Raw genomic sequence first — 27,291 nt, 5'->3', positions numbered from 1 at the left:
TTAGACAGGGATTATCGTTATTGACATTAGCTATCATTGGTCTTCATTAGCTTTCAGTCATTCTAGCTTTCACAGTGACTGCTGCTGTCTACCACTGGGCTCAGAGATAGACCTATCATTTGTAGAGATGATCATACTGCCTTTGGCTGGCCTGCCTGGCTCTCTGCTATGGCGATATAGGCCTAATGGTATGTTTTTACTGCTCTGACTGCAAAGGAAGGAGATAGAAGTCTGATTGATATGGTTCTATCCAGATAGACATTGTGTCATGAATTCACTGATTTCAATACCTAGCTAATAGCTATGACTATGTTGACACAGCCTCTCTTCTCTAAGGACATTTCTGAAGTAGTCATTTCTATACCACTGAGACTGCTATTACTGTCCCTGTCAATATTATGTGGTGGGAAAGAAAGTGAAACATGTCCATAGTGTGTCAAAAAGAGCCACTCCAGGGCTGCATCCCGAATGGAAACCTTTTTCCTACATGGTGCACTACTTTTGACCAGAACCCTATGGGCCCTGGTCAAAAGTAGTGCCCTATATAGTGAATAGGGTGTCATTTGGGATGCACTCCAGGTCTTAGTCGCCTGGCTGGCTCCATATCTCTTCCTCCACTTCATCTCTCATCATCTCCAACCCTATTCTCTTCTCAGACATGTAATTTACCCTGATGTGTTTGTCTAGTAGTGCTATCTGTGGTCCTCTCTTCCCTTAGGGAAACAATCACAGTCTACAGCATCCTTATTTCACCCTTCAGTAGCACCAATCATATTCTACTGCTGTTCTGGTTGAGTTAAGCTATCTTGTGTCTGAAATGGATCCAGGTTGTATTTGTATATATGGTTTAAAGGGTTTACTGTTTGAAATACATAATGTATGATGTTATACAGGGTATAAAGTTTGAAGGCTAGGATATGTATATTAGTGTATCGCACCATACCTCTACGACTAGCTCCCCCCCTTGCCCCAGCACCAGTCCATTCTAACCTCCATCCCTCCAGCCTGTGGCCCTTCTCTCCCGTGGCCCCTTGCTGGGCCTACCTGTCAGGGATTAGCGGACACACTGGGGACTCTCTGTGTGACCGCCATGACAGGGACTGATGGATGTGGTTTAAGGTTGAATGGAGGGAACCCGGTTACCGGGATTTAACGCCCAAAATCACTCCTTTTTTAAATAACTGTGAGAAACCGGTAGATTATAATAAATTATTTATATGGACAGCATGGTGTGAAATGGAACTGTTCAATTATATGCAACGTCTAAATATGGCTTCTCTACAGCCTCTGAATGATGAATCATCAACACTCAGGGTGGGGACAGACAGCCCATCTTAGTATGACAGCCCATCTTAGTATGGAGCGCAGTTCACAATGCATGTAGACCTTTCATCTCATCATGGTAACTTTTTTCCTTGTGACAGGTAGGCTTACATTTGCTGCAGCATAGCCTATGCAACAAAAATATAAAGACAGAATGCGCGTGTAATTTACCCATCTCCATCTGGCTTTCGGGTCACATTATTTTTTAATTGTAAATCATTTTTTAATTTTTTATTGCAGCTGCAGAGTTTTAAAACAGCCTATCACTCGAATACTGTTACTTTAAATCAGTGCACGCGCGAACACTCTCTCGTAGTCTTTCTCTCTTTCTCTATCAACTCCATTGAAATTGCATCCAAAATAGATAATCCTGTTCTAGATTGATATATAACACTATATATAGATGTCCTAGCCTACCTCTTTCAGGTAATAAATTCAATGCAGTATTAGCATTCTATTTAGATAATTAATGATGGGTTATGCGTAATAAGCTTCAAACTATCCCCTGTAGCTCAGTTGGTAGAGCATGGCGCTTGCAACGCCAGGGTTGTTGGTTCGTTTCCCACAGGGGGCCAGTATGAAAATGTATGCACTCACTAACTGTAAGTCGCTCTGGATAAGAGCGTCTGCTAAATGACTAAAATCTAACTTACAGCTGCTGTCTCTTGCGCAATACGCAGGTACCTGTGCTCCGCTGGACTCTCCTTAGCTCTTGGACTAGAATAGCTTGCTGGACATTCTTTTTTTTAGCATCTCTTATAGCAATAGACTATTCAAATAGGGACGCAATCTGTTTTTTTACTGAATGTTAAATACAGCAGCCAATAGAACTCACAGGTAGTTTGAAAGAAGAGCGAACGCGCGATGGTGGTAGGCTATAGCAGTTATTTATTCAGACCCATAACCATTCAATCTTCTTGAAGAGAAGTGAAAGCTTTCTGCATCTAATTCTAGTCCTATATTATTCAAGGATGTCATTAGAATGATGTCAATAAGGACAACAAAGCTTGTTTCATCTAATTGTTGAAAGTGAGGAAGGAATGAAGCAACAATAGAGAAAGAGGAGGTAGGCTAATAACATTAGAGGAAATATTATGAAAGGTATATATGCATCAGCCTACTAATTATACAAAGAGGCCCTATTATATTTCAAATTTAAATTATTTGCTAGCCTATACTTGTAACCTTGTAGGCCGCATGTGCTGCACCAGAATCTTATGTTTTCTCCCTGCTTTTTCATGGTTTGAACGATGTGCCTAATTCCAGTCCGTATAATACAGTACAGTGCAGTAATAAAAACTAATTTAAAAAAAAGTTTCATTTATTTACCTAAGAGACCATATACAGTTGAGGTCGGAAGTTTACATACACCTTAGCCAAATACATTTAAACTCAGTTTTTCACAATTCCTGATATTTAATCCTAGTAAAAATTCCCTGTCTTAGGTCAGTTAGGATTTTAAGAATGTGAAATGTCAGAATAATAGTAGAGATAATGATTTATTTCAGCTTTTATTTCTTTCATCACATTCCCAGTGGGTCAGAAGTTTACATACACTAAATTAGTATTTGGTAGCATTGCCTTTAAATTGTTTAACTTGGGTCAAACGTTTCGGGTAGCCTTCCACAAGCTTCTCACAATAAGTTGGGTGAATTTTGACCCATTCCTCCTGACAGAGCTGGTGTAACTGAGTCAGGTTTATAGGCCTCCTTGCTCGCACATGCTTTTTCAGTTCTGCCCACACATTTTCTATAGGATTGAGGTCAGGGCTTTGTGATGGCCACTCCAATACCTTGACTTTGTTGTCCTTAAGACATTTTGCCACAACTTTGGAAGTGTGCTTGGGGTCATTGTCCATTTGGAAGACCCATTTGCGACCAAGCCTTAACTTCCTGACTGATGTCTTGAGATGTTGCTTCAATATATCCACATCATTTTCCATCTATTTCGTGAAGTGCACCAGGCCCTCCTGCAGCAAAGCACCCCCACAGCATGATGCTGCCACCCCCGTGCTTCACGGTTGGGATGGTGTTCTTCGGCTTGCAAGCATCCCCCATTTTCCGCCAAACATAACGATGGTCATTATGGCCAAACAGTTCCATTTTTGTTTCATCAGACCAGAGGACATTTCTCCAAAAAGTACGATCTTTGTCCATGTGCAGTTGCAAACCGTAGTCTGGCTTTTTTATGGCGGTTTTGGAGCAGTGGCTTCTTCCTTGCTGAGCGACCTTTCAGGTTATGTTGATATAGGACTCGTTTTACTGTGGATATAGATACTTTTGTACCTGTTTCCTCCAGCAGCTTCTCAAGGTCCTTTGCTGTTGTTCTGGGATTGATTTGCACTTTTCGCACCAAAGTACGTTCATCTCTAGGAGACAGAACGCGTCTCCTTCCTGAGTGGTATGACGGCTGCGTGGTCCCATGGTGTTTATACTTGCGTACTATTGTTTGTATAGATGAACGTGGTACCTTAAGGCATTTGGACATTTCTCCCAAGGATGAAGCTAGGCCTTGAAATACATCCACAGGTACACCTCCAATTGACTCAAATTATGTAAATCAGAAGCTTCTAACGCCATGACATCATTTTCTGGAATTTGTCAAGCTGTTTAAAGGCACCTTCAACTTAGTGTATGTAAACTTTTGACCCACTGGAATTGTGATACAGTGAATTATAAGTGAAATAATCTGTCTGTAAACAATTGTTGGAAAAATGACTTGTGTCATGCACAAAGCAGATGTCCTAACCGACTTGCCAAAACTATAGTTTGTTAACAAGACATTTGTGGAGTGGTTGAAAAACGAGTTTTAATGACTCCAACCTAAGTGTTTGTAAACTTCCGACTTCAACTGTAGCTACATATATGGGCTTTTATGTTTTCATGTCGTGCTTAATGTGCAGTAGCCTATATCATATAGCCTATCCTATTGGATGACGGCACAATCATTTGGGCTTGGGCTCATTAAATGTATTTTAATGTAGGGCTCATCAGGCTCAGGTAGCATCAGGCTTGAATTTTCGATCAAAGCTCTATTCAAATCAAGACATAGGCCTATTTCTATGCTTTATAATGCTTTTGAATGACACTTCCGGTTTTGACGGGAAATACCGGGTTACTCGGGAGAAAAGTTATTTGTTCTCGGGATGGAACATTTGTAAAATACCAGGAAAAATATTCAACCCTAATGTGGTTGTGCTCCTGCATCTGTAGCTGTGAATATCTCAGCTCTTTCTTGCAGTTAGTTTGTCCTGTGCTACTGTATCTCTCATACCTGAGAGAGAAGAAAATACATACTCTGATAATGAAGGGTTTATTGAAGATGAAACGAGAAAGCGTGACGAAAGGAATGCAGTAGACTAACAGGGAAGATTCTACAGATATAAATATCCATGGATGTTGGATAATAAGTTCTGGAGTAAAACTGCTTAACAAATCGCATGATAAGTTGCATGGACTCATTTTGTGTTCAATGATAGTAGTTAACATGATTTTTGAATGACTACCTCATGTCTGTACCCCACACATACAATGATCTGTATGGTCCATAAATCGTGTACTACATTTCAAGCACAGATTTAACCACAAAGACCAGGGAGGTTTTTCAATGCCTCGCAAAGAAGGGCACCTATTGGTAGATTGGGGGGGAATACAGACATTGAATATCCTTTTGAGCATGGTGAAGTTATTAATCACACTTAGGATGGTGTATCAGTACAGCCAGTCACTACAAAGATGCAGGCTTCCTTCCTAACTCAAGTTTCCAGAGAGGAAGGAAACCAGAGTTTAATGGCTGTGATAGGAGAAAACTGAGGATGGATCAATAACATTGTAGTTACTCCACAATACTAACCTAATTGACAGAGTGAAAAGAAAGAAGCCTGTACAGAATACAAATATTTCAAAACATGCATCCTCTTTGCAACAAGGGACTAAAGTAGGGGTGCCAGGTAACCTAGCGGTTAAGGGCGTTGGGCCAGTAACCGAAAGGTCGTTGGTTCGAATCCCGAGCTGACTAGGTGAAAAATCTGTTGATGTGTCCTTGAGCAAAGCACTTAACCCAATTGCTCCTGTAAGTCACTCTGGATAAGAATGCCTGCTAAATGACTAAAATGAATATATCAAGTAATACTGCAAAAAATGTGGCAATGCAATTAAATTTTTGTCCTAAATATAAAGTGTTGTTTGGGGCAAATCCAATACAACACATTACTGAGTACCACTCTCCATATTTTCAAGCATAGTGGTGGCTGCATCATGTTATGGGTATGCTGCATCATCTTGATAACACCAGCCTCTATACATCCTTGACTTGAGAGTCTGGAACGGCTGCTTTGATGTTTCGGCACAAAGCAACGACCCCCCCCTGGGTGCACGTTTTGGTTTGTGCCCTCAGACTTCAAGGCGGCACCCTACGCTGGTTGGATATCCACGTTTCGAATTGAACGAATCATGACATTGTTTTATGTAGGACTGCCCCAGCCCTTCCATTCCAGCCAGCCCTTCCGTGATAAACAAATACACACACACACACACCTTTGGAGTTCGGACATCGTTTGCCACTAACATGAATAGGGCTCATCAATCACACACATTTTCTAAACGTTAACAAACATTCTACACTAAAACCAGTAAAATATTAGACCAGGGTTTCCCAAACTCGGTCCTGGGGCCCCCCCCCCCTGGGTGCACGTTTTGGTTTTTGCCCTAGCACTACACACCAGATTCAAATAATCAAAGTGATGATGAGTTGGTTATTTGAATCAGCTGTGTAGTGCTAGGGTAAAAACCAAAACGTGCACCCAGGGGGGGGCCCAGGACCGACTTTGGGAAACCCTGTATTAGACAACTGCAACCTGTTAAACGTTATGATATTGTGGCTAGCAAGAAGCAACTAACGTTAGCTTGCATTTTTCAGCCCATAGAAAGCCAGCAAGCTAATAACTTTAGCTTGCTTGCTATCAACTCGAAATTGTCTAGCTAATCAAATGTATGTTTTCATTATAAATTAACTAGTTAGCTAATTAAAAGGCTGAAGATTTCCTTACCCAACGAAGAAGTTATTCATTTTCCTCTGTTCACATAGTAGGGCAATGATGTGAATCAACCATGCATTTGTTTTATCTTGGCCAGGTCACAGTTGTAAATGGGAACTTGTTCTCAACTGGCTTACCTGGTTAAATAAAGGTGAAATAAAAAAAGTAATAAACAATTCTAGCTAGCTAGCTACTACTGTACTACCCATGTTCACTTCTGGCAAGTTTCCTCCCTGCCCCCTAATTTTGGCAATACATGAACATGAAGTACCCTAAAAATTAATAGATCATAGTCTCACCCAAAAAGATCAGACTACATACAGCAAGTATTACCAACAAAACCAAAAGAGAGATGCATCATCTTTCATCAAGTCAACCTACACTACTGGTCAAAAGTTTTAGAACACCTACTCATTCTAGGGTTTTTCTATATTTTTACTATTTTCTACAATGTAGAATAATAATGAAGACATCAAAACTATGAAATAACACATATGGAATCATGTAATAACCAAAGAAGATTATTCAAATAGCCACCCTTTGCCTTGATGACAGCTTTGCACACTCTTGGCATTCCAACAGTCTTTAATGAGCTCCCACATATGCTGAGTACTTGTTGGCTGCTTTTCCTTCACTCTGTGATCCGACTCATCCCAAACCATCTCAATTTGGTTGAAGTCGGGGGATTGTGGAGGCCAGGTCATCTGATGCAGCACTCCATCACTCTCCTTCTTGGTAAAATAGCCCTTACACAGCCTGGAGGTGTGTTGGGTCATTGTCCTGTTGAAAAACAAATGATAGTCCCACTAAGCCCAAACCAGATGGGATGGCGTATCGCTGCAGAATGCAGTGGTAGCCATGCTGGTAAAGTGTGCCTTGAATTCTAAATAAATCACTGACAGTGTCACCAGAAAAGCACTCCCACACTATAACACCTCCTCCTCCATGCTTTACAGTGGGAAATACAGTACCAGTAAACATTTTGGACACACCTACTCATTCAAGGGTTTTTCTATTTTCTACATTGTAGAATAATAGTGAAGACATCAAAACTATGAAATAACACATATGGAATCATGTAGTAACCAAAAAAAGTGTTAAACAAATTAAAATATATTTGATATTTTACATTCTTCAAATAGCCAACCTTTGCCTTGTTGACAGCTTTGCACACTCTTGGCATTCTCTCAACCAGCTTCATGAGGTCGTTACCTGGAATGCATTTCAATTAACAGGTGTGCCTTCTTAAAAGCTAATTTGTGGAATTTCTTTCCTTCTTAATGCGTTTGAGCCAATCAGTTGTGTTGTGACAAGGTATGGGGGTATACAGAAGAAAACCCTATTTGGTAAAAGACCAAGTCCATATTATGACAAGAACAGCTCAAATACGCGAAGAGAAACGACAGTCCATCGTTAATTTAAGACATGAAGGTCAGTCAATCCGGAAAATGTCAAGAACTTTGAAAGTTTATTTAAATGCAGTCGCAAAAACCATCAAGCGCTATGATGAAACTGGCTCTCATGAGGACCGCCATAGGAATGGAAGACCCAGAGTTACCTCTGCTGCAGAGGATACATTTCATTCATTTCAGTTACCAGCCTCAGAAATTGCAGCCCAAATAAATCCTTCAAAGAGTTCAAGTAACAGACATCTCAACATCAACTGTTCAGAGGAGACTGCGTGAATCAGGCCTTTGAATTGCTGCAAAGAAACCACTACTAAAGGACACCAATAAGAAGAAGAGACTTGCTTGGGCCAAGAAACACAAACAATGGACATTAGACTGGTGGAAATGTCCTTTGGTCTGGAGTCCAAATTTGAGATTTTTGTGTTGTTACAGCGTTCAACCCACATAATGAATGCATAGATCATTTAATGTTTAAATAAACAAAACCGAAATCGAAAACTGTGATTGTTTTTTAATAATCTAACCAAAACGACCTCAAAAAGCACTAATTACTCAGCACTAAGTACTTGAGGAACACTTTCATTCCATAAACCATTCCACAGACATTCCCTTCCTAAACCAGACAATACACTGAGTGTACAAAACATTAGGAACACCTTCCTAATATTGAGTTGCACCCCATTTTCCCCTCCGAACAGCCTCTGTTCATTGGGGCATGGACTCTACAAGGTGTCGAAAGCGTTTCACAGGGATGCTGGCCCATGTTGACTCCAATGCTTCCCACAGTCAGTTGTGTCATGTTGGCTGAATGTCCTTTGGGTGGTGGACCATTCTTGATACACACGGGAAACTGTTGAGCGTGAAAAACCCAGCAGCGTTGCGGTTCTTGACACACTCAAACCGGTGCGCCTGGTACCTACTACCATACCCCATTCTAAGGCACTTAAATATTTTGTCTTGACCATTCACCCTCTGAATGACACACATACACGAAAGGATTCACCCACCTTGGCATTTTTCCTATTTTGTTGCCTTACAACCTGGAATTAAAATGAATTTTTGGGGGGTTTGGATCATTTGATTTACACAACATGCCTACCACTTTGAAGATGCAAAATATTTTTTTTTTGTGAACAAACAAGAAATAAGACAAAAATACATAAAACTTGAGCGTGCATAACTCTTCACCCCCCCAAAGTCAATACTTTGTAGAGCCACATTTTTCAGCAATTACAGCTGCAAGTCTCTTGGGGTATGTCTCTCTAAGCTTGGGACATCTAGCAACTGGGATTTTTGCCCATTCTTCAATGCAAAACTGCTCCAGCTCCTTCAAGTTGGATGGGTTCCGCTGGTGTACAGCAATCTTTAAGTCATACCACATATTCTCAATTGGATTGAGGCCTGGGCTTTGACTAGGCCATTCCAAGACATTTAAATGTTTCCCCTTAAACCACTCAAGTGTTGCTTTAGCAGGATGCTTAGGGTCATTGTCCTGCTGGAAGGTGAACCTCCGTCCCAGTCTCAAATCTCTGGAAGACTGAAGCAGGTTTCCCTCAATAATTTCCCTGTATTTAGCGCCATCCATCATTCCTTCAATTCTGACCAGTTTCCCAGTCCCTGCCGATGAAAAACATCCCCACAGCATGATGCTGCCACCACCGTGCTTCGCAGTGGGGATGGTGTTCTCTGGGTGATGAGAGGTGTTGGGTTTGCACCAGACATAGCGTTTTCCTTGATGGCCAAAAAGCTCAATTTTAGTCTCATCTGACCAGAGTACCTTCTTCCATATGTTTGGGGAGTCTCCCACATGCCTTTTGGCGAACACCAAACGTGTTTGCTTATTTTTTTCTTTAAGCAATGGCTTTTTTCTGGCCACTCTTCCGTAAAGCCCAGCTCTGTGGAGTGTACGTCTTAAAGTGGTCCTATGGACAGATACTCCAATCTCCGCTGTGGAGCTTTGCAGCTCCTTCAGGTTTATCTTTGGTTTCTTTGTTGCCTCTCTGATTAATGCCCTCCTTGCCTGGTCCGTGAATTTTGGTGGGCGGCCCTCTCTTGGCAGGTTTGTTGTGGTGCCATATTCTTAAAAAAAATATATAATGGATTTAATGGTGCTCCGTGGGATGTTGAAAGTTTCTGATATTTTTTTATAACCCAACCCTGATCTGTACTTCTCCACAACTTTGTCCCTGACCTGTTTGGAGAGCTCCTTAGTCTTCATGGTGCCGCTGTTTGGTGGTGCCCCTTGCTTAGTGGTGTTGGGGACTTTCAGAACAGGTGTATATATATACTGAGATCATGTTACAGATCATATGACACTTAGATTGCACACAGGTGGACTTTATTTAAGTAATTATGTGACTTCTGAAGGTAATTGGTTGCACCAGATCTTATTTAGGGGCTTCATAGCAAAGGGGGTGAATACATATGCACGCACCACTTTTATAATTTTTTGAAACAAGTTATTTTTTTTCATTTCACTTCACCAATTTGGACTATTTTATGTATGTCCATTTCATGAAATCCAAATAAAACCCATTTACATTGCAGGTTGTAATGCAACAAAATAGGAAACACGCCAAGGGGGATGAATACTTTTGTAAGGCACTGTATATGTCTCAATTGTCTCAAGGCTTAAAAATCATTATTAAACCTGTCTCTCCCCTTTATTTACACTGATTGAAGTGGATTTAACAAGTGACATCAATAAGGGATCATAGCTTTCACCTGGATTCAGCTGGTCAGTCTATGTCATGGAAAGAGCAGGTGTTCCTAATGTTTTGTTCACTCAGTGTATAGTCTTGACACACTCTCCCCCTCTCTCTCTCTCTCTCACACTCTATATGTCACTGGGTCATGCTGGCACTAAGAAGACATCCTTTACCAACAGTGTAATTTGTTGACATTGGGAAATTACACAAAATGAACATCTCATTAAAAGACCTAGAGCTTTTTGTTTTACGTTGTGTTTCACTTTGAAGTCACTAAGTGTGGCGATGGCCCCTAGTAAAGTAGACAGTTGACATGGGCTATAATCTGTAGTGAGTGATGCAACATGATCTGATGATGATCGTGATATCAACATGGCTTCTCATGTTTAACTCTCTCTGTCACTCTAATAATGTTGCCTCATACCACTTTTGAACATTATGTGCTCATATATAGTAATCTCATCTTCTTTCACCAAAGAACGCAGTTCTCCAAGCTTGCTGAAACTCTCCCGAAATGCAGGTTTTCATTTTGAGCCCTTTTTTGAGGGGTTCCGGGGTCCTCCCCCCAAAACAAAAATATGTAGAAGTATTGAAAGCTTGGTTCTGGTGACTTTTTAAAAGGAAAAAAACTAAAGTAAACAATCTAAAATATAATTTCCACCCCCAGAAATGAGCTCAATAACGTATTAGTAAAATGATTATAGAATACATGATGCAATTAAAGTTGAGTGCTGCAGCTATCTAAATAAATAGAACAGAGACCTTCTTTCTGAAATAAAAAAAAGTTTATCTTGACAAAATTTAACAAAGGAACATTTGACTGAACATGAATTAGAGCCCACTAATTGTTGGAAATCTCTTTCCAGGTTCTGACTAAAACCTAGTTCTGACATAGTTTACAGCCTTTGTCAGATCACTTTATTGTTCTGGGCTTTTGGAAAAAGATTTCCAACGCCCTCCTGTAATTGAGCATCTTGATGGGGGGGCCGTTGATGGAGAGCTGCATGCAGGCGGCTAGATGCTCTCCCTGCAGTCTGTTCCTCTAGCCTGTTTTGACCTGTAATAACAGAAAGAAAATAAGAGAAGAGAGGGACGTTGAAATGTTCTTCCTCGTTTCATGCAGAGAAGTCCCTCTCACAATTAACGGAAGACACTGGTATAGTCCGTGTGATTGCTGCCAGCTGGCTAAGGCAGGGGTAGACTGCCCCCACTCATTAAACTGCGAGGCCAGCTTTGTCATTGCCGTCAGCTGGTCCAACCCCTGAAATACATGAAAAGCAAAAAGATAGACAACATTAAAGAAGAGCCAACAAAGTGGTAGTTCAACAGGAAAAAGGGTTGGGGAACACTGGCCTAAAATGTTATTTTCAAAAGATTGTCACACTTATGCCATACCTTGAATGTTCCAACTAGCACATGTTGCTTGTAAGAGGGCCACTCTTGCAGCACAGCAGCCTCTGGTGCTTTCAAGAACTGCCTGGAGCGGAGGGTCAGGTTAAAGGTGTTTATCCTCTCACTAGAGAACGCAGCCTGAGGTCCCAACACACTGAAGGCCCCCAGAATCTCCAGGTGTTGGAACCTCCGGTCTAGGCTGTCCTGGAGGCCAACAAGATATGGACCTAATTACAGCACACATGATGTAACATTGGTTTCATCACAGCATTTGAAAACAAATGTTTTTACCTCCTCTCTGAACCGAGCCCAGAACTGCTCCCTGGTCTTGGTCTTCTCCACCTGGCTTCTCCCTCTCCTCTCCCTCTCCTCCTCCTCCTTGATGTTGAATGCGCCCAGACCCATTGGGTCATCGAGGTCGTGGTGGAGTTGGCTGAGAAAGAAACACATAATGCTATAGACTAGTACAGACTAAATATGCACAAACATTTTTTAGCCCTTAGCCTAATTAAAGGAAATTTGACTAACCTTGTGGCGTAGTATATAGCCACGGCTTCAGTCTGTCCATTTTAAGCCACTTTGGGTCACATCCGGATTGCCGGTGGTGTGCACTTGGCCTTACTTCTCTCCTCCTCCTCTCCTTTAATCTACTCCTCTTTCTTCTCATTCTCTCCGCTAGGCCACTCCAGGACCTTGAGATGCACCACTTTTCCATTATTTATTTAGACATTTTTGTGTATGTCCATTACATGAAATCCAAATAAAAATCAATTTCAATTACAGATTGTAATGCAACAAAATAGGAAAAATGCCAAGGGGGATGAATACTTTTGCAAGGCACTGTATTGGTAGATGGGTCAAAATGAAAAAGCAGACATTGAATATCCCTTTGAGCATGGTGAAGTTATTGATTACACTTTGGATGGTGTATCGATACACCCAGTAGCTAAAAAGATACAGGCGTCCTTCCTAACTCAGTTGCCGTAGAGGAAGGAAACCGCTCAGGGACTTCACCATGAGGCCAATGGTGACTTTAAAACAGTTACATAGTTTAATAGCTGTGATAGGAGAAAACTGAGAATGGACCAACAACATTGTGCTTACTCCACAATACTAACTTAATTTACAGAGTGAAAAGAAGGAAGCCTGTACAGAATAAAAAAATTCCAAAACATGCATCCTGTTTGCTCAATGCACTAATGTAATTCTGCAACAATTGTGGCAAAGCAATTACCTGTTTGTCCTGAATAAAAAAGTGTTATGTTTGGGGCAAATCCAATAAAAACGAATTACTGAGTACCACAAAGCATAGTGGTGGCTGCATCTTGTTATGGGTATGCTTGTTATCGTTTTTCAGAATAAAAAATAAACAGAATGGAGCTAAGCACAGGCAAAATCCTATTGGAAAACCTGGTTCAGTCTGCTTTCCACCAGACACTGGGAAATTAACTCACCTTTCAGCAGGACAATAACATAAAACACAAGGTGTCACGATCGTCTATAAAGGGAGCAGACCAATACGCAGCGCGTTGAGTGAACATGATGACTTTAATAAAGAAAGCACGTAACTACAAAACAAAAGACGATAGTGAAGTCCAACAGTGACAAAATACTGAACCTGGAACAAAAACCCACAACTCCCACAGGAAAACATACAGATAAATATGGCTCCCAATCAGAGATAACGAGCCGACAGCTGACACTCGTTACCTCCGATTGGGAGTCATTGACCAAACCTAGAAATAAACCCCACAGAACTGCAAACATAGAAATACACCCAAAACCCAACAAAACAAAATACACCCTGGCTCAAATACAAAAGTCCCGGAGCCAGAGTGTCACAGTACCCCCCCCTAAAGGTGCGAACTCCGGGCGCACCAGCATACAGTCTAGGGTAGGGTCTGGGTGGGCGTCTGTCCACGGTGGAGGTTCTGGCCCTGGTCGTGGTCCCCACCCCACCTTAGTCACTATCCGCTTCCGTAGCCTCCTCCACATGACCACCCCCCAACTAAACCCCACTGGATTAAGGGGCGGCACCGGACTAAAGGGCAGCACCGGACTAAGGGGCAGCACCGGACTAAGGGGCAGTACCGGACTAAGGGGCAGCACCAGGATAAGGGGCAGCACCGGGCTAAGGGACAGCACCGGACTCAATGGCGGATCCTGGCTGGCTGGCTCTGGTGGATCCTGGCTGGACGGCTCTGGCGGATCCTGGCTGGACGGCTCATGGCTGGCTGAAGGATCTGGCTGCTCATGGCTGGCTGACGGATCTGGCTGCTCATGGCTGGCTGACGGATCTGGCTGCTCATGGCTGGCCGACGGATCTGGCTGCTCATGGCTGGCCGACGGATCTGGCTGCTCATGGCCGGCTGACGGATCTGGCTGCTCATGGCCGGCTGACGGATCTGGCTGCTCATGGCTGGCCGACGGATCTGGCTGCTCATGGCTGGCCGACGGATCTGGCTGCTCATGGCTGGCTGACGGATCTGGCTGCTCATGGCTGGCTGACGGATCTGGCTGATCCTGTCTGGCCGAAGGCTCTGGCTGATCCTGTCTGGCGGAAGGCTCTGGCTGATCCTGTCTGGCGGAAGGCTCTGGCTGATCCTGTCTGGCGGAAGGCTCTGGCTGATCCTGTCTGGCGGAAGGCTCTGGCCGATCCGGTCTGGCGGAAGGCTCTGGCTGATCCTGTCTGGCGGAAGGCTCTGGCTGATCCTGTCTGGCGGAAGGCTCTGGCTGATCCTGTCTGGCGGAAGGCTTTAGCGGCTCCGGTCTGGCGGACGGCTCTGAAGGCTCATGGCAGACGGGCGGCTTATGCAGCGCTTGGCAGACGGACAGTTCAGACGGCGTTGGGCAGACAGGCAGTTCAGGCGCCGTTGGGCAGACGGGCAGTTCAAGCGCCGTTGGGCAGACGGGCAGTTCAGGCGCCGTTGGGCAGACGGGCAGTTCAGGCGCCGTTGGGCAGACGGCAGACTCTGGCCGGCCGAGACGCACTATAGGCCTGGTGCGTGGTGCCGGAACTGGTGGTCCCGGGCTGAGGACACGCATCTCAGGGCTAGTGCGGGGAGCAGCAACAGGGCATGCTGGACCCTGGGAACGCACATAAGGCCTAGTGCGTGGTGCCGGAACTGGTGGTCCCGGGCTGAGGACACGCATCTCAGGGCTAGTGCGGGAAGCAGGAACAGGCCGGACCGGGCTGGCGACGCGCACCGTAGACTTGGTGCGGGTGGCAGGGACAGGCCGGGTCGGGCTGGCGACGCGCACCGTAGGCTTGGTGCGGGTGGCAGGAACAGGCCGGACCGGGCTGGCGACGCGCACCGTAGACTTGGTGCGGGTGGCAGGAACAGGCCGGGTCGGGCTGGCGACGCGCACCGTAGACTTGGTGCGGGTGGCAGGAACAGGCCGGACCGGGCTGGCGACGCGCACCGTAGGTTTGGTGCGAGTGGCAGGAACAGGCCGGGTCGGGCTGGCGACGTACACCGTAGGCTTAGTACGTGTGGCAGGAACAGGCCGGGTCGGGCTGGCGACGCACACCGTGGGCTTGATGCGTGGAGTAGGAACAGGCCGGTCCGTACTGGGAACACACACCACTGGCTTTAACTGGGGATCAGGAACGGGCCGGACCGGACTGGTAACACACATCAGTCTCTCACGCCGTGCCGCAACAACTTCCCTTCCTCTACTCGCCAATGGCTCCCGTAATCCGATAGCCTTCTCTCCACATCTCCCTGTGGCAGCCTCCTGCTGCCCAACCGCCCAAGCCATGTGCCCCCCCCAAAAAACTTTTTGGGGTTGCCTCTCGTCCCTCCGACGATGGCCCTGCCGACGCCGTTGTTCCTCTCTCCGTCGCCTCTCCACTGTCTCGCTCCATGGACGGCGATCCATCCCCTCCAGGATTTCCTCCCAAGTCCAGGACCCTTTTCCGTCCAAAATCTCCTCCCATGTCCAGACCTTTGGAGCTGGGTCCTGTTGCCGCTTGACACGCTGCTTGGTCCTCTTATGGTGGGTTTTTCTGTCACGATCGTCTATAAAGGGAGCAGACCAATACGCAGCGCGTTGAGTGAACATGATGACTTTAATAAAGAAAGCACGTAACTACAAAACAAAAGACGATAGTGAAGTCCAACAGTGACAAAATACTGAACCTGGAACAAAAACCCACAACTCCCACAGGAAAACATACAGATAAATATGGCTCCCAATCAGAGATAACGAGCCGACAGCTGACACTCGTTACCTCCGATTGGGAGTCATTGACCAAACCTAGAAATAAACCCCACAGAACTGCAAACATAGAAATACACCCAAAACCCAACAAAACAAAATACACCCTGGCTCAAATACAAAAGTCCCGGAGCCAGAGTGTCACACAAGGCACTCTAGCTGTGTCAGACTCGTTCTTTAATTTGAGTTTGCAAATGTGAAAATAAACCCTCATAAAATGTCTGCACATGCTTGTGAATTGGTGTGTATGATGTTGTATTATCGAAGTGTGTGATGGTTTAGATGAGAAGCTGCTCTTATAGCATTCTTCCAAACTGTCTACTTTGGGATTTACGGTATTAGAGGTGTGGAGAATGTATCGTTGCTGAAGCCACTGCAAGTGTAGCTAAAGTGTAGCTAAATCTGTCTATGTGTCCTTCAGCATGGCACTTAACCCTAATTGTTCCTGGGTCGCCGTCAATAATGTCTGATCCCAGGCCGTGACCCCACTCTCCGAGGGTGTCTCAGGGGCAGTGGGATATGCAAGAAACACATTTCCAATTCAATTTGAAATAGGACAAATGTAAGCACCCGCCTAATTATAATGGGAACACAAACATTTTGAATATCTGGTGACTTACGAGACCGGCGCTGGTAACAAGTCTAGTGAATCTGAACGGGCCCTTAGTCTCAGAGGAGAAAAGCAAGAAGAGTCTTCGCTAGACAGCTACAATTGAGCTGGATTGTTATCCCTCTCCCCCATCCTCAGCCCCTCCCTATTCCAGTCAGGATGAGGTAATCGGGTTAGTTAGACCATATCATATCTGATTAGAGAGGGGAAATTGAATTGGCTCCCCCTTTTCAGCCCCCTACCCTGGCCTTCAGTTCTCCTCCTGCTCTGCTACACTAGATGCCATTCAGTTCAGCTGCCTGCTACAGCAAATCACTGGATAGCCTATCTGATAAATCCATTTGTTCCTCTCTCCCTCATTCTCTATCGCTCTGCGACTGTTCCTGTTGCAACTCATCTTTTTCTCTAGCGACCCAGTGTGCTGTACACTCTTCTCAAAGCTGTCATGTTTCAAAGTGCTTTGTCTGTCAAAAAATGATAATCACCATATTGTATGTCCAGGGTAGTAGCTACCGTATGACAAACGTAGCGTTAGCTATGCATTTCTTAGCCTTTCGTCCAGATAGTATTTCAGGAATGTTCTCTTTCCTCTCCATGTTTGTCTCCCTCCTGCTGAGATGTGAGTTTTTCTTTGATGACACCAGTGGGAGATTTGCGTGTGTGTGTATAAGATTGTTCTGTGTATTACATATGGGTTGTGTTTTATTTCCTTATCTCCGGGGAATGAAAAAGATTCTTTCCTAGCAGCAGCACAGTTAAGAGGACAGCAGCAGTGGTGTTCTCATTCCTAGGGCTGGCAGAATTATCGTATAACTGTGTAACCAACGGTTATGGATGAAGACCGTCATGAAAATAAAATAACCGTCATAGCCGCTTAAACAAATAGAAAAAATATATATATATACTGTAATAATTGAAATGAACAGCTGATTGAAGACGGGACGGCCAGGCATTCGTGCAGTTAAGACCGTTTCTGTGATAACATGGTGTGATGGAAAGGAGTCAGGCGCAGGAGGGTAATCACCGAATACAGAGTTTATTCCTTCGTAGACACACAAATGCGCTCAAATAGCGATCTACGAAACAGGCACAGGGGAAACACTCATCCCTGGCAAATACACTGTAACGGAATCCAATAATACATAGGCACAGGGGAAAATCTACCCTGGCAACACAATGTTACGAGTAGCTCCACCGAGCTATACTACTCTCACAAATAACAATCACCCACAAGGACAAGGGGGCAGAGGGAACACTTATACACAGACTAATTAGCGGATAGGAACCAGGTGTGTGTGATTGACAAGACAATACAATTGTGACGATGATTGGTGCGGTGACGACGAACGCCGAAGCCTGCCCGAACAAGGAGGGGAGGAAGCCTCGGCCGAAGTCGTGACAAATGGACTCTTAACAGCATGATGAAACTGTGTTGCCCCTTGCTGAAACAAGCAAGGTGTTGTAGCAAACAATGAATAGAATAGGCTTGGAACTTTTAACCCTGGGTACATTCGCAATGGATGCCTGGTATTGTGATGCAATAATTTCCATGGTAATGTAGAATGTTCATTCAAATTATGTTAATTTGTGGCTTATGCAATGTAATGTATTTTTTGTAATGTCAGTTGAGTTGAATCAACAAATTCTTCCTGCTTTTACTTCCTGCTTTGCTCCTATGGGTACACTCGCAATGGCTGTGAGTCCACCAATTATACCATCATTGACTTGAATGGGGATGCATGTTCTATTCATGCTATTTTTATGGCAGTCAGAAGCAGAGGAAAGGAGAACATGTGCGTAAAAAAATTATACGGAGACAGTGGTCAATTGACTGGCCAATTACTGTCACACCCCTACTCATTCCTCAGTTCAATTACAGCAGCAGACCAGGGGAGGAACACGAGAAGGAGGCCTTTGGCCTGACACACTACAGCCAGCCTGGCCAGGCAGTCTGGGGGATGTTCCCTAAGATAAGGAGCTCCGCTCCGCTCTGCTAGCTCTGGAATGGAGCTTCAGACTGTGGTTAGGGGATTGCGAAGTGAGAACAAGACCTATCTCTCCCTCTTGCTCTTCCCCTCCCTCCCTCCCTCCCTCCCTCCCTCCCTCCCTCCCTCCCTCCGTGGTTGGAGCTTGAGTAGCCTAAAGGTGTCCGCATGCTTCCCAGCGGAAACAGTTTGGAAGAGTTCATGCATATATTATGACTACATTTTGTTCGTTTTGGATTTCAGTGAGGGGTTTTTCGGCTGTTCGGGCACAAATTTTCTGGAGGCAAGCCAAAGTCCGGAGCCGAAGTCTACACCCCTTCATTAGTGATTGGTCAACAGTAGGGATTCTTCAATATACACTGCTCAAAAAAATAAAGGGAACACTAAAATAACACATCCTAGATCTGAATGAATGAAATAATCTTATTAAATAGTAAATAAAAAGTATTTGGTCAGCCACCAATTGTGCAAGTTCTCCCACTTAAAAAGATGAGAGAGGCCTGTAATTTTCATCATAGGTATACGTCAACTATGACAGACAAATTGAGAAAAGAAAATCCAGAAAATCACATTGTAGGATTTTTAATGAATTTATTTGCAAATTATGGTGGAAAATAATTATTTGGTCACCTACAAACAAGCAAGATTTCTGTCTCTCACAGACCTGTAACTTCTTCTTTAAGAGGCTCCTCTGTCCTCCACTCGTTACCTGTATTAATGGCACCTGTTTGAACTTGTTATCAGTATAAAAGACACCTGTCCACAACCTCAAACAGTCACACTCCAAACTCCACTATGGCCAAGACCAAAGAGCTTTCAAAGGACACCAGAAACAAAATTGTAGACCTGCACCAGGCTGGGAAGACTGAATCTGCAATAGGTAAGCAGCTTGGTTTGAAGAAATCAACTGTTGGAGCAATTATTAGGAAATGGAAGACATACAAGACCACTGAAAATCTCCCTCGATCTGGGGCTCCACGCAAGATCTCACCCCGTGGGGTCAAAATGATCACAAGAACGGTGAGCAAAAATCCCAGAACCACACGGGGGGACCTAGTGAATGACCTGCAGAGAGCTGGGACCAAAGTACCAAAGCCTACCATCAGTAACACACTACGCCGCCAGGGACTCAAATCCTGCAGTGCAAGACGTGTCCCCCTGCTTAAGCCAGTACATGTCCAGGCCCGTCTGAAGTTTGCTAGAGTGCATTTGGATGATCCAGAAGAGGATTGGGAGAATGTCATATGGTCAGATGAAACCAAAATAGAACTTTTTGGTAAAAACTCAACTCGTCGTGTTTGGAGGACAAGAATGCTGAGTTGCATCCAAAGAACACCATACCTACTGTGAAGCATGGGGGTGGAAACATCATGCTTTGGGGCTGTTTTTCGGCAAAGGGACCAGGACGACTGATCCGTGTAAAGGAAAGAATGAATGGGGCCATGGATCATGAGATTTTGAGTGAAAACCTCCTTCCATCAGCAAGGGCATTGAAGATGAAACGTGGCTGGGTCTTTCAGCATGACAATGATCCCAAACACACCGCCTGGGCAACGAAGGAGTGGCTTCATAAGAAGCATTTCAAGGTCCTGGAGTGGCCTAGCCAGTCTCCAGATCTCAACCCCATAGAAAATCTTTGGAGGGAGTTGAAAGTCCGTGTTGCCCAGCGACAGCCCCAAAACATCACTGCTCTAGAGGAGATCTGCATGGAGGAATGGGCCAAAATACCAGCAACAGTGTGTGAAAACCTTGTGAAGACTTACAGAAAACATTTGACCTGTGTCATTGCCAACAAAGGGTATATAACAAAGTGTATTGAGAAACTTTTGTTATTGACCAAATACTTATTTTCCACCATAATTTGCAAATAAATTCATAAAAAATCCTACAATGTGATTTTCGGGATTTTTTTTTCTCATTTTGTCTGTCATAGTTGACGTGTACCTATGATGAAAATTAGAGGCCTCTCATCTTTTTAAGTGGGAGAACTTGCACAATTGGTGGCTGACTAAATACTTGTTTTCCCCACTGTACTTTTTTCTTTACATAGTTGAATGTGCTGACAACAAAATCACACAAAAATTATCAATGGAAATCAAATTTATCAACCCATGGAGGTCTGGATTTGGAGTCACCCTCAAAATTAAAGTGGAAAACCACACTACAGGCTGATCCAACTTTGATGTAATGTCCTTAAAATAAGTCAAAATGAGGCTCAGTAGTGTGTGTGTGGCCTCCACGTGCCTGTATGACCTCCCTACAACGCCTGGGCATGCTCCTGATGAGGTGGCGGATGGTCTCCTGAGGGATCTCCTCCCAGACCTGGACTAAAGAATCCGCCAACTCCTGGACAGTCTGTGGTGCAACGTGGCGTTGGTGGATGGAGCGAGACATGATGTCCCAGATGTGCTCAATTGGATTCAGGTCTGGGGAACGGGTGGGCCAGTCCATAGCATCAATGCCTTCCTCTTGCAGGAACTGCTGACACACTCCAGCCACATGAGGTCTAGCATTGTCTTGCATTAGGAGGAACCCAGGGCCAACCGCACCAGCATATGGTCTCACAAGGGGTCTGAGGATCTCATCTCGGTACCTAATGGCAGTCAGGCTACCTCTGGCGAGCACATGGAGGGCTGTGCGGCCCCCCAAAGAAATGCTTCTGTCTTCTGACGATTGGGTTTATGTGATGGTTTCTCTGCCAGCTCTCTCTGCTAGAAGTGTGGCTTCCAGTCTCAGATTAGGGCTGGGTGTACCATTATAGCTCCTGTCTGAAGCACAAAGCAGCTGTGTTCCTGCTCAGAAGTGTTTCTGTGTGATATATCTCTGCTAATGACCTGTTGTCTGGCTGCCTCTCTGGTACTCTATACTGTACCTGATTACTGCTAGGCTACACACTGACAGTCTCTACACACTGACAGTCTCTTTCTGAGTTTATTCTGTGTTGATGTAGTGAACAGTACCAGGGATCAGGGGTTAGTTCTGTATGACTTCCTGCCAGTTGAACAGAACATGGTATTTCTCCTCAGTGAGTGGCCATTCAGTTCCTGAGTCAACAGGAATGTAGAGCCTCTGGCTCTGCTGCCTTGTTGTTACTGAGGGAAGAGGAGTTGTTGTCTGGCTGATAATAGAGCCTCACTCTGACAGAGATTCCCCAGGCCTGATCCATGTTTTGATACAGATATACACTTTGTACTTGGACTGTATTGCCGGAACGGTTGCCCCCGCTCCCTAACGCATGCAAACACACGCATTGCCACTTGATGTTAGAACGCCCTACACATAACACTATTATCCTCCCCGTCCCAGCTATAAAGTGGCAGCAGTTGTCACAAATCACCTAACAACCACACCAGGTGCCATGTTGGAAGACCAGAGTCAGTCTGGTAGAACTTTGTTGCTTCGTCCCACATGGCTGGCTGCATTTTGCTACCACTGAAAACATCGGGAAGATTGCCCATCATTTAGTTTTTCTAAGGACCCAGAAAACGGAGGCAGTGGAATAACCTATTCAAGTAAGTAAATATACACTACATGACCAAAAGTATGGGCATTAATATGGAGTTGGTCCCCCCTTTGCTGCTATAACAGCCTCCACTCTTCTGGGAAGGCTTTCCACTAGATGTTGGAACATTGCTGCAGGGACTTGATTCCATTCAGCCACAAGAGCGTTAGTGAGGTCGGGCACTGATGTTGGGCGATTAGGCCTGGCTCGCAGTTGTCATTCCAATTTATCCCAAAGATGTTCGATGGGGTTGAGGTCAGGGCTCTGTTCAGGCCAGTCAAGTTCTTCTACACTGACCTCTACAAATCATTTCTGTATGGACCTCGCTTTGTGCGGGGGGGCATTGTCATGCTGAAACAGGAAAGGGCCTTCCCCAAAATGTTGCCACAAAGTTGGAAGCACAGAATGGCGGCGAGCTTTACACCACTCCAGCCGACGCTTGGCATTGTGCATGTTGATCTTAGGCTTGTGTGCAGCTGCTCGGCCATGGAAACCCATTTCATGAAGCTCCCAACAAACAGTTATTGTGCTGACGTTGCTTCCAGAGGCAGTTTGGAACTCGGTAGTGAGTGTTGCAACCGAGGACAGACAATTTTTACGCACTTCAACACTCGGCGGTCCCGTTCTGTGAGCTTGTGTGGCCTACCACTTCGCTGCTCTGCCGTTGTTGCTCGTAGACTTTTCCACTTCACAATAACAGCACTTACAGTTGAACAGAGCAGCTCTAGCAGGGTAGAAATTTGACGAACTGACTTGTTGGAAAAGTGTCATCCTATGACGGTTCCACGTTGGAAGTCATTGAGCTCTTCAGTAAGGCTATTCTACTGCAAATGTTTGTCTATGGAGATTGCTCGATTTTATACAGCTGTCAGCAACGGGTGTGGCCGAAATAGCCAAATACACTAATTTGAAAGGGTGTCCACATACTTTTGTATATATAGTGTATTTTGAAAATTCTTGAAAATAATTTATTATTAGCTAGCTAGCTAACTTGCTTCAGTAACCTAGTGTGCAGGCTAACTCCAGTGCACCACCTCAAGCTGAACCCTGGCAAGACGGAGCTGCTCTTCCTCCCCGGGAAGGACTGCCCGTTCCATGATCTCGCCATCACGGTAGACAACTCCGCTGTGTCCTCCTCCCAGAGTGCGAAGAGCCTAGGCGTGACCCTGGACAACACCCTGTCGTTCTCCGCCAACATCAAGGCGGTGACCCGCTCCTGCAGGTTCATGCTCTACAACATTCGGAGAGTGCGACCCTGCCTTACACAGGAAGCGGCGCAGGTCCTGGTCCAGGCACTTGTCATCTCCCGTCTGGACTACTGCAACTCGCTGTTGGCTGGGCTCCCTGCCTGTGCCATTAAACCCCTACAACTCATCCAGAATGCCGCAGCCCGTCTGGTGTTCAACCTTCCCAAGTTCTCTCACGTCACCCCCCTCCTCCGCACACTCCACTGGCTTCCAATTGAAGCTCGCATCCGCTACAAGACCATGGTGCTTGCCTTTGGAGCAGTGAGGGGAACGGCACCCCTGTACCTTCAGGCTCTGATCAGTCCCTACACCCAAACGAGGACATTGCGTTCATCCACCTCTGGCCTGCTGGCTCCCCTTCCTCTGCGGAAGCACAGCTCCCCCTCAGCCCAGTCAAAACTGTTCGCTGCTCTGGCACCCCAATGGTGGAACAAGCTCCCTCACGACGCCAGGACAGCGGAGTCACTCACCACCTTCCGGAGACATTTGAAACCCCACCTCTTTAAGGAATACCTGGGATAGGCTAAAGTATTCCTTCTAACCCCCCCCCCCCCCCCCCCCAAATTGTAAAGTGGTTATCCCACTGGCTATAGGGTGAACGCACCAATTTGTGAGTCGCTCTGGCTAAGAGCGTCTGCTAAATGACGTTAATGTGCCCTTGAGCAAGGCACTTAACCCTAATTGCTCCTGTAAGTCGCTCTGGTTAAGAGCGTCTGCTAAATGACTAAAATGTAAATGTAAATGTAAACTCAAATTAGCTGCTAACGTAATGTTTGATAGCTAGCTAACTTGACATACTCTATAGCTAGCTGAGTTAAATATCACCAGCTAGCTAACATTATATTAGCTAGCAAGCTATATTCATGTATTTATCATTGTAAATTAAAAACACAAACTCAAAATGCATTTGTAGCTAGCCAGCTAGCTAACAGCCATGGAAGAGGGTGAAAGGATTAGCAGCTCCAGCTGTCAAAGGGAAAGAGTAGGCTACTCTGGATAGGGCAGATACCTTTGTGGGAGGACATTATGAAAAGATTATCCAGTTCCAGTCCCTAGTGAGAAAAACTATGAGGATAGAGAGATATAGCAACATCATTTGAGTATAATGAGATTTCTTTGTGATGTTTTCTGTCCTCAGATACAGAGCGCTGTGAAACCCTGTCTGCAGATGAAGAGGTCCCAATGAATGTCCCAATAGAATAAGGGTACATCCTTTTATACTGTGGGTTATGTGTATACCTACTGTATGTTGGCAAATGCAAACAAAATACAGGTATGCTTTAGTAATAATAGCTTACTTGTTACTAAGATGTCTATCCTTTACATACTGTATGAGTGTGTTTAAACTGGTTTTAATTGTTAACTATTATTCAAGATGAACTAGTGCAATGTTGATTAATCACAGATCACAATCCTGCAATAAAGAGGGGAAGGGAATCTGTCTCTAATTTGTCTGTTTCTGTGTTGTATTCTCAAATGAACATTACCTTTTTGTTCAGTTGTAAGCGCTCCAATTAGTTTTTAAAAATTGTAACTCTCTCAGGATATCATCCATGTGAACCCATTTTGCAGCTGATGATAATGGAATGCATCGCCACTGCAGCCATAGGCCTACACTATGATGGCATTAGCCTTATGAGTATTTGCAATGCACCCCTTGACATTGTGGATCCTTATCTTAAAACATACACACCTACTACTACCAAGTTCAATACCAGATACTTTTCTCCCAGAAGGTCTGAGTGGCACTTGGAGGTGCTTCTGTGATAATGAAGATGGTTTGCTTAAGACTACCACAACAGTTACATTGTCTATGCTAAATGTGTTTAAATGGTAAAATAAATAAAGAATAGTTATGCTATAAGAAATACATTTTATTCAATGGGGCAAGGCAAAGCAGAGATGACACACAAAATACTTTTCATTTCACCCATAGCCTATTATTAAAGCACAGTATGTTTACAATATCATAAAAAATAGTATTTTACATGTTGTTCCAAATTACATTTGATATATTCTTACATGTGTACATAAATAAATTACCGTTAAACTGTGTTTCTTTTTAATCAGCAGTTATTGCAACAGCCTTCATTCAGACCCGGCACCAGGATAAAGTGAGTAAGGGGGCAGTTGAAATCGGTGAGGGGTCACAATTTTGTGGGGTTCTTGCATTGGAATTATATTGAATTCTGCTTATCACGCTTACCACAATAAACATCAAGTTCAAATGAGACCATTGATTGGGTGCTTTTGAAGTGACAGGTTGGCGTGAAATCTGTAGCCTATCTCTGTTGCGCTGTATCAGCACAATGGATAGCGCCCTACACAGTAAAATAAGGCCGCTTTGATAATGAATATAGGATACAAGATAGATAGGGTAATTCACCTTGTACAAACAGCCTATGTGAATGCAGTTGTACACACGGCTGTCTTACCAAAAAAATGCTGAAAGTAGTAGCCTAGTTATTCATGTGTGCAAAGAAAAATACTGAATAACAGTTTGGCATAGAATACCGACACAACCATGAATGCGAACAAATGATTGCTAACAGAACAAAACAGCGTTATCAAATAGGCCTAGTAAACAAAATATCAGATCGATAAAGGCATGACACTCTATATTTAGGCTAGTTACATTAACAGTAAACAAAAGGCGAATGGAGATCCAAATAACCAAAACATAGCCTACAGCCTACTACAGTGAGATGCAGCCATGCACAGCTGGGGTGTCATTTGGGTTATTGCATTGGAAATATATAGAATTCTTCTTATATCACACTATACCACAATAAACATAAAAGTTCAAATGCCAACACCTTTGAGTGATTTTGACCAAGAATTGAAAGGTTGGCGCGAAATCTCCGCTGCGCTCTATCAGCACCATGGACAGCGCCCTACACACTAAAGCAAGGCAGTTGAAAACCTAGGCCTTTCTAAGGAAGTCATTTTACCATTCCATACCCTATATTTTTGCTGAAATGATGCCACTGGCTATACCACCAAGACTTTGATAAAAAAACAACCAGTTAGATTGTTTCTTACCTTTTCAGAAGAGTTGCAGCCTCTTTGATGCTCTGTGAAACTTTCGGAGTAATTGATAATTCCATTCTCCCCGACATCTTCTCATAAGATCCCCCTCAAATGCCAGTTGGATTAGTTGAGTTTTCCCCGGGTGTAGCATGCTTCTTCTGTGCTGACTGAACACGTTTGTCAAAGTGGAAAATTAGTTCTCGCATGTAGCTGTGGATGCACCACTCATGAGCCCTATGATTTAATTTTTAATATCGTGTGAATATCGGGTATGGTGCTACACACCTTGGCAAATTCCTTGTCTTTTCGGAGAGTATATTCCATCATAGACAGAAAAAGTCCACTGCCCCCCTCCCATCTTGACTCTATCACGTCCAATGTCCCCCTCGGTGGTTTCTGGTTTGAAACAAGGAACTCAATAATGTCCACAGTCGCCGACAAATACATGCAATTTCTTGCCAGCTGCCCATCATTTACAAGTGTTGACACTGATGATCCCATAGCACTTACAACTTGTTTTTCTTTCTATAGTGCAGTGCATTTCAAATGCTCTTTGCTTGATTTGTGCCTAGCAAATCCTTTGGTACTATTAATAGCGTGCTTCCAGTTAGAATACCAAGCTTGGGTGAAGGCCTTTTCTGCGTTAGCATTGGACCCAACACGGACCTTTCGACATGGGAAACAAAATGCTGCTTCTGCAGTACCTCGTTTGGGTACTTTGACAAAGCCAATTTTTATCCATCGTGGCAGTGGCAGATTAGCTGGTTCGAGTTAAATAGACTAAGGCTAATAACACTAACGCTTTTTACAGCTAGCTAAGAAGCTAGCT

At 44.3% G+C, this 27,291-nt stretch overlaps 1 protein-coding gene across 1 annotated transcript in view; it reads left to right on the top strand.

Moving 5' to 3' along the window:
• The window catches only part of LOC311148628 (microtubule-associated serine/threonine-protein kinase 2-like), a 90,375-nt gene extending 65,500 nt beyond the window's left edge, over positions 1-24,875 (top strand). Inside the window, exon 4 of the mRNA XM_084185616.1 lies at positions 24,571-24,875. Within this exon, the coding sequence (XP_084041742.1) occupies positions 24,571-24,618 (48 nt within the window). The 3' untranslated portion in view covers positions 24,619-24,875. The remainder of the gene's footprint in view (positions 1-24,570) is intronic.
• The last annotated feature ends 2,416 nt before the right edge of the window (positions 24,876-27,291 follow it).

The sequence above is a fragment of the Coregonus lavaretus genome, assembly GCF_964263955.1.
Source record: "Coregonus lavaretus genome assembly, chromosome: 21".
NCBI lineage: Eukaryota > Metazoa > Chordata > Actinopteri > Salmoniformes > Salmonidae > Coregonus > Coregonus lavaretus.
Note: the sequence above shows the minus strand (reverse complement) of the source record. Positions and strands in the feature narration are given on the sequence as shown.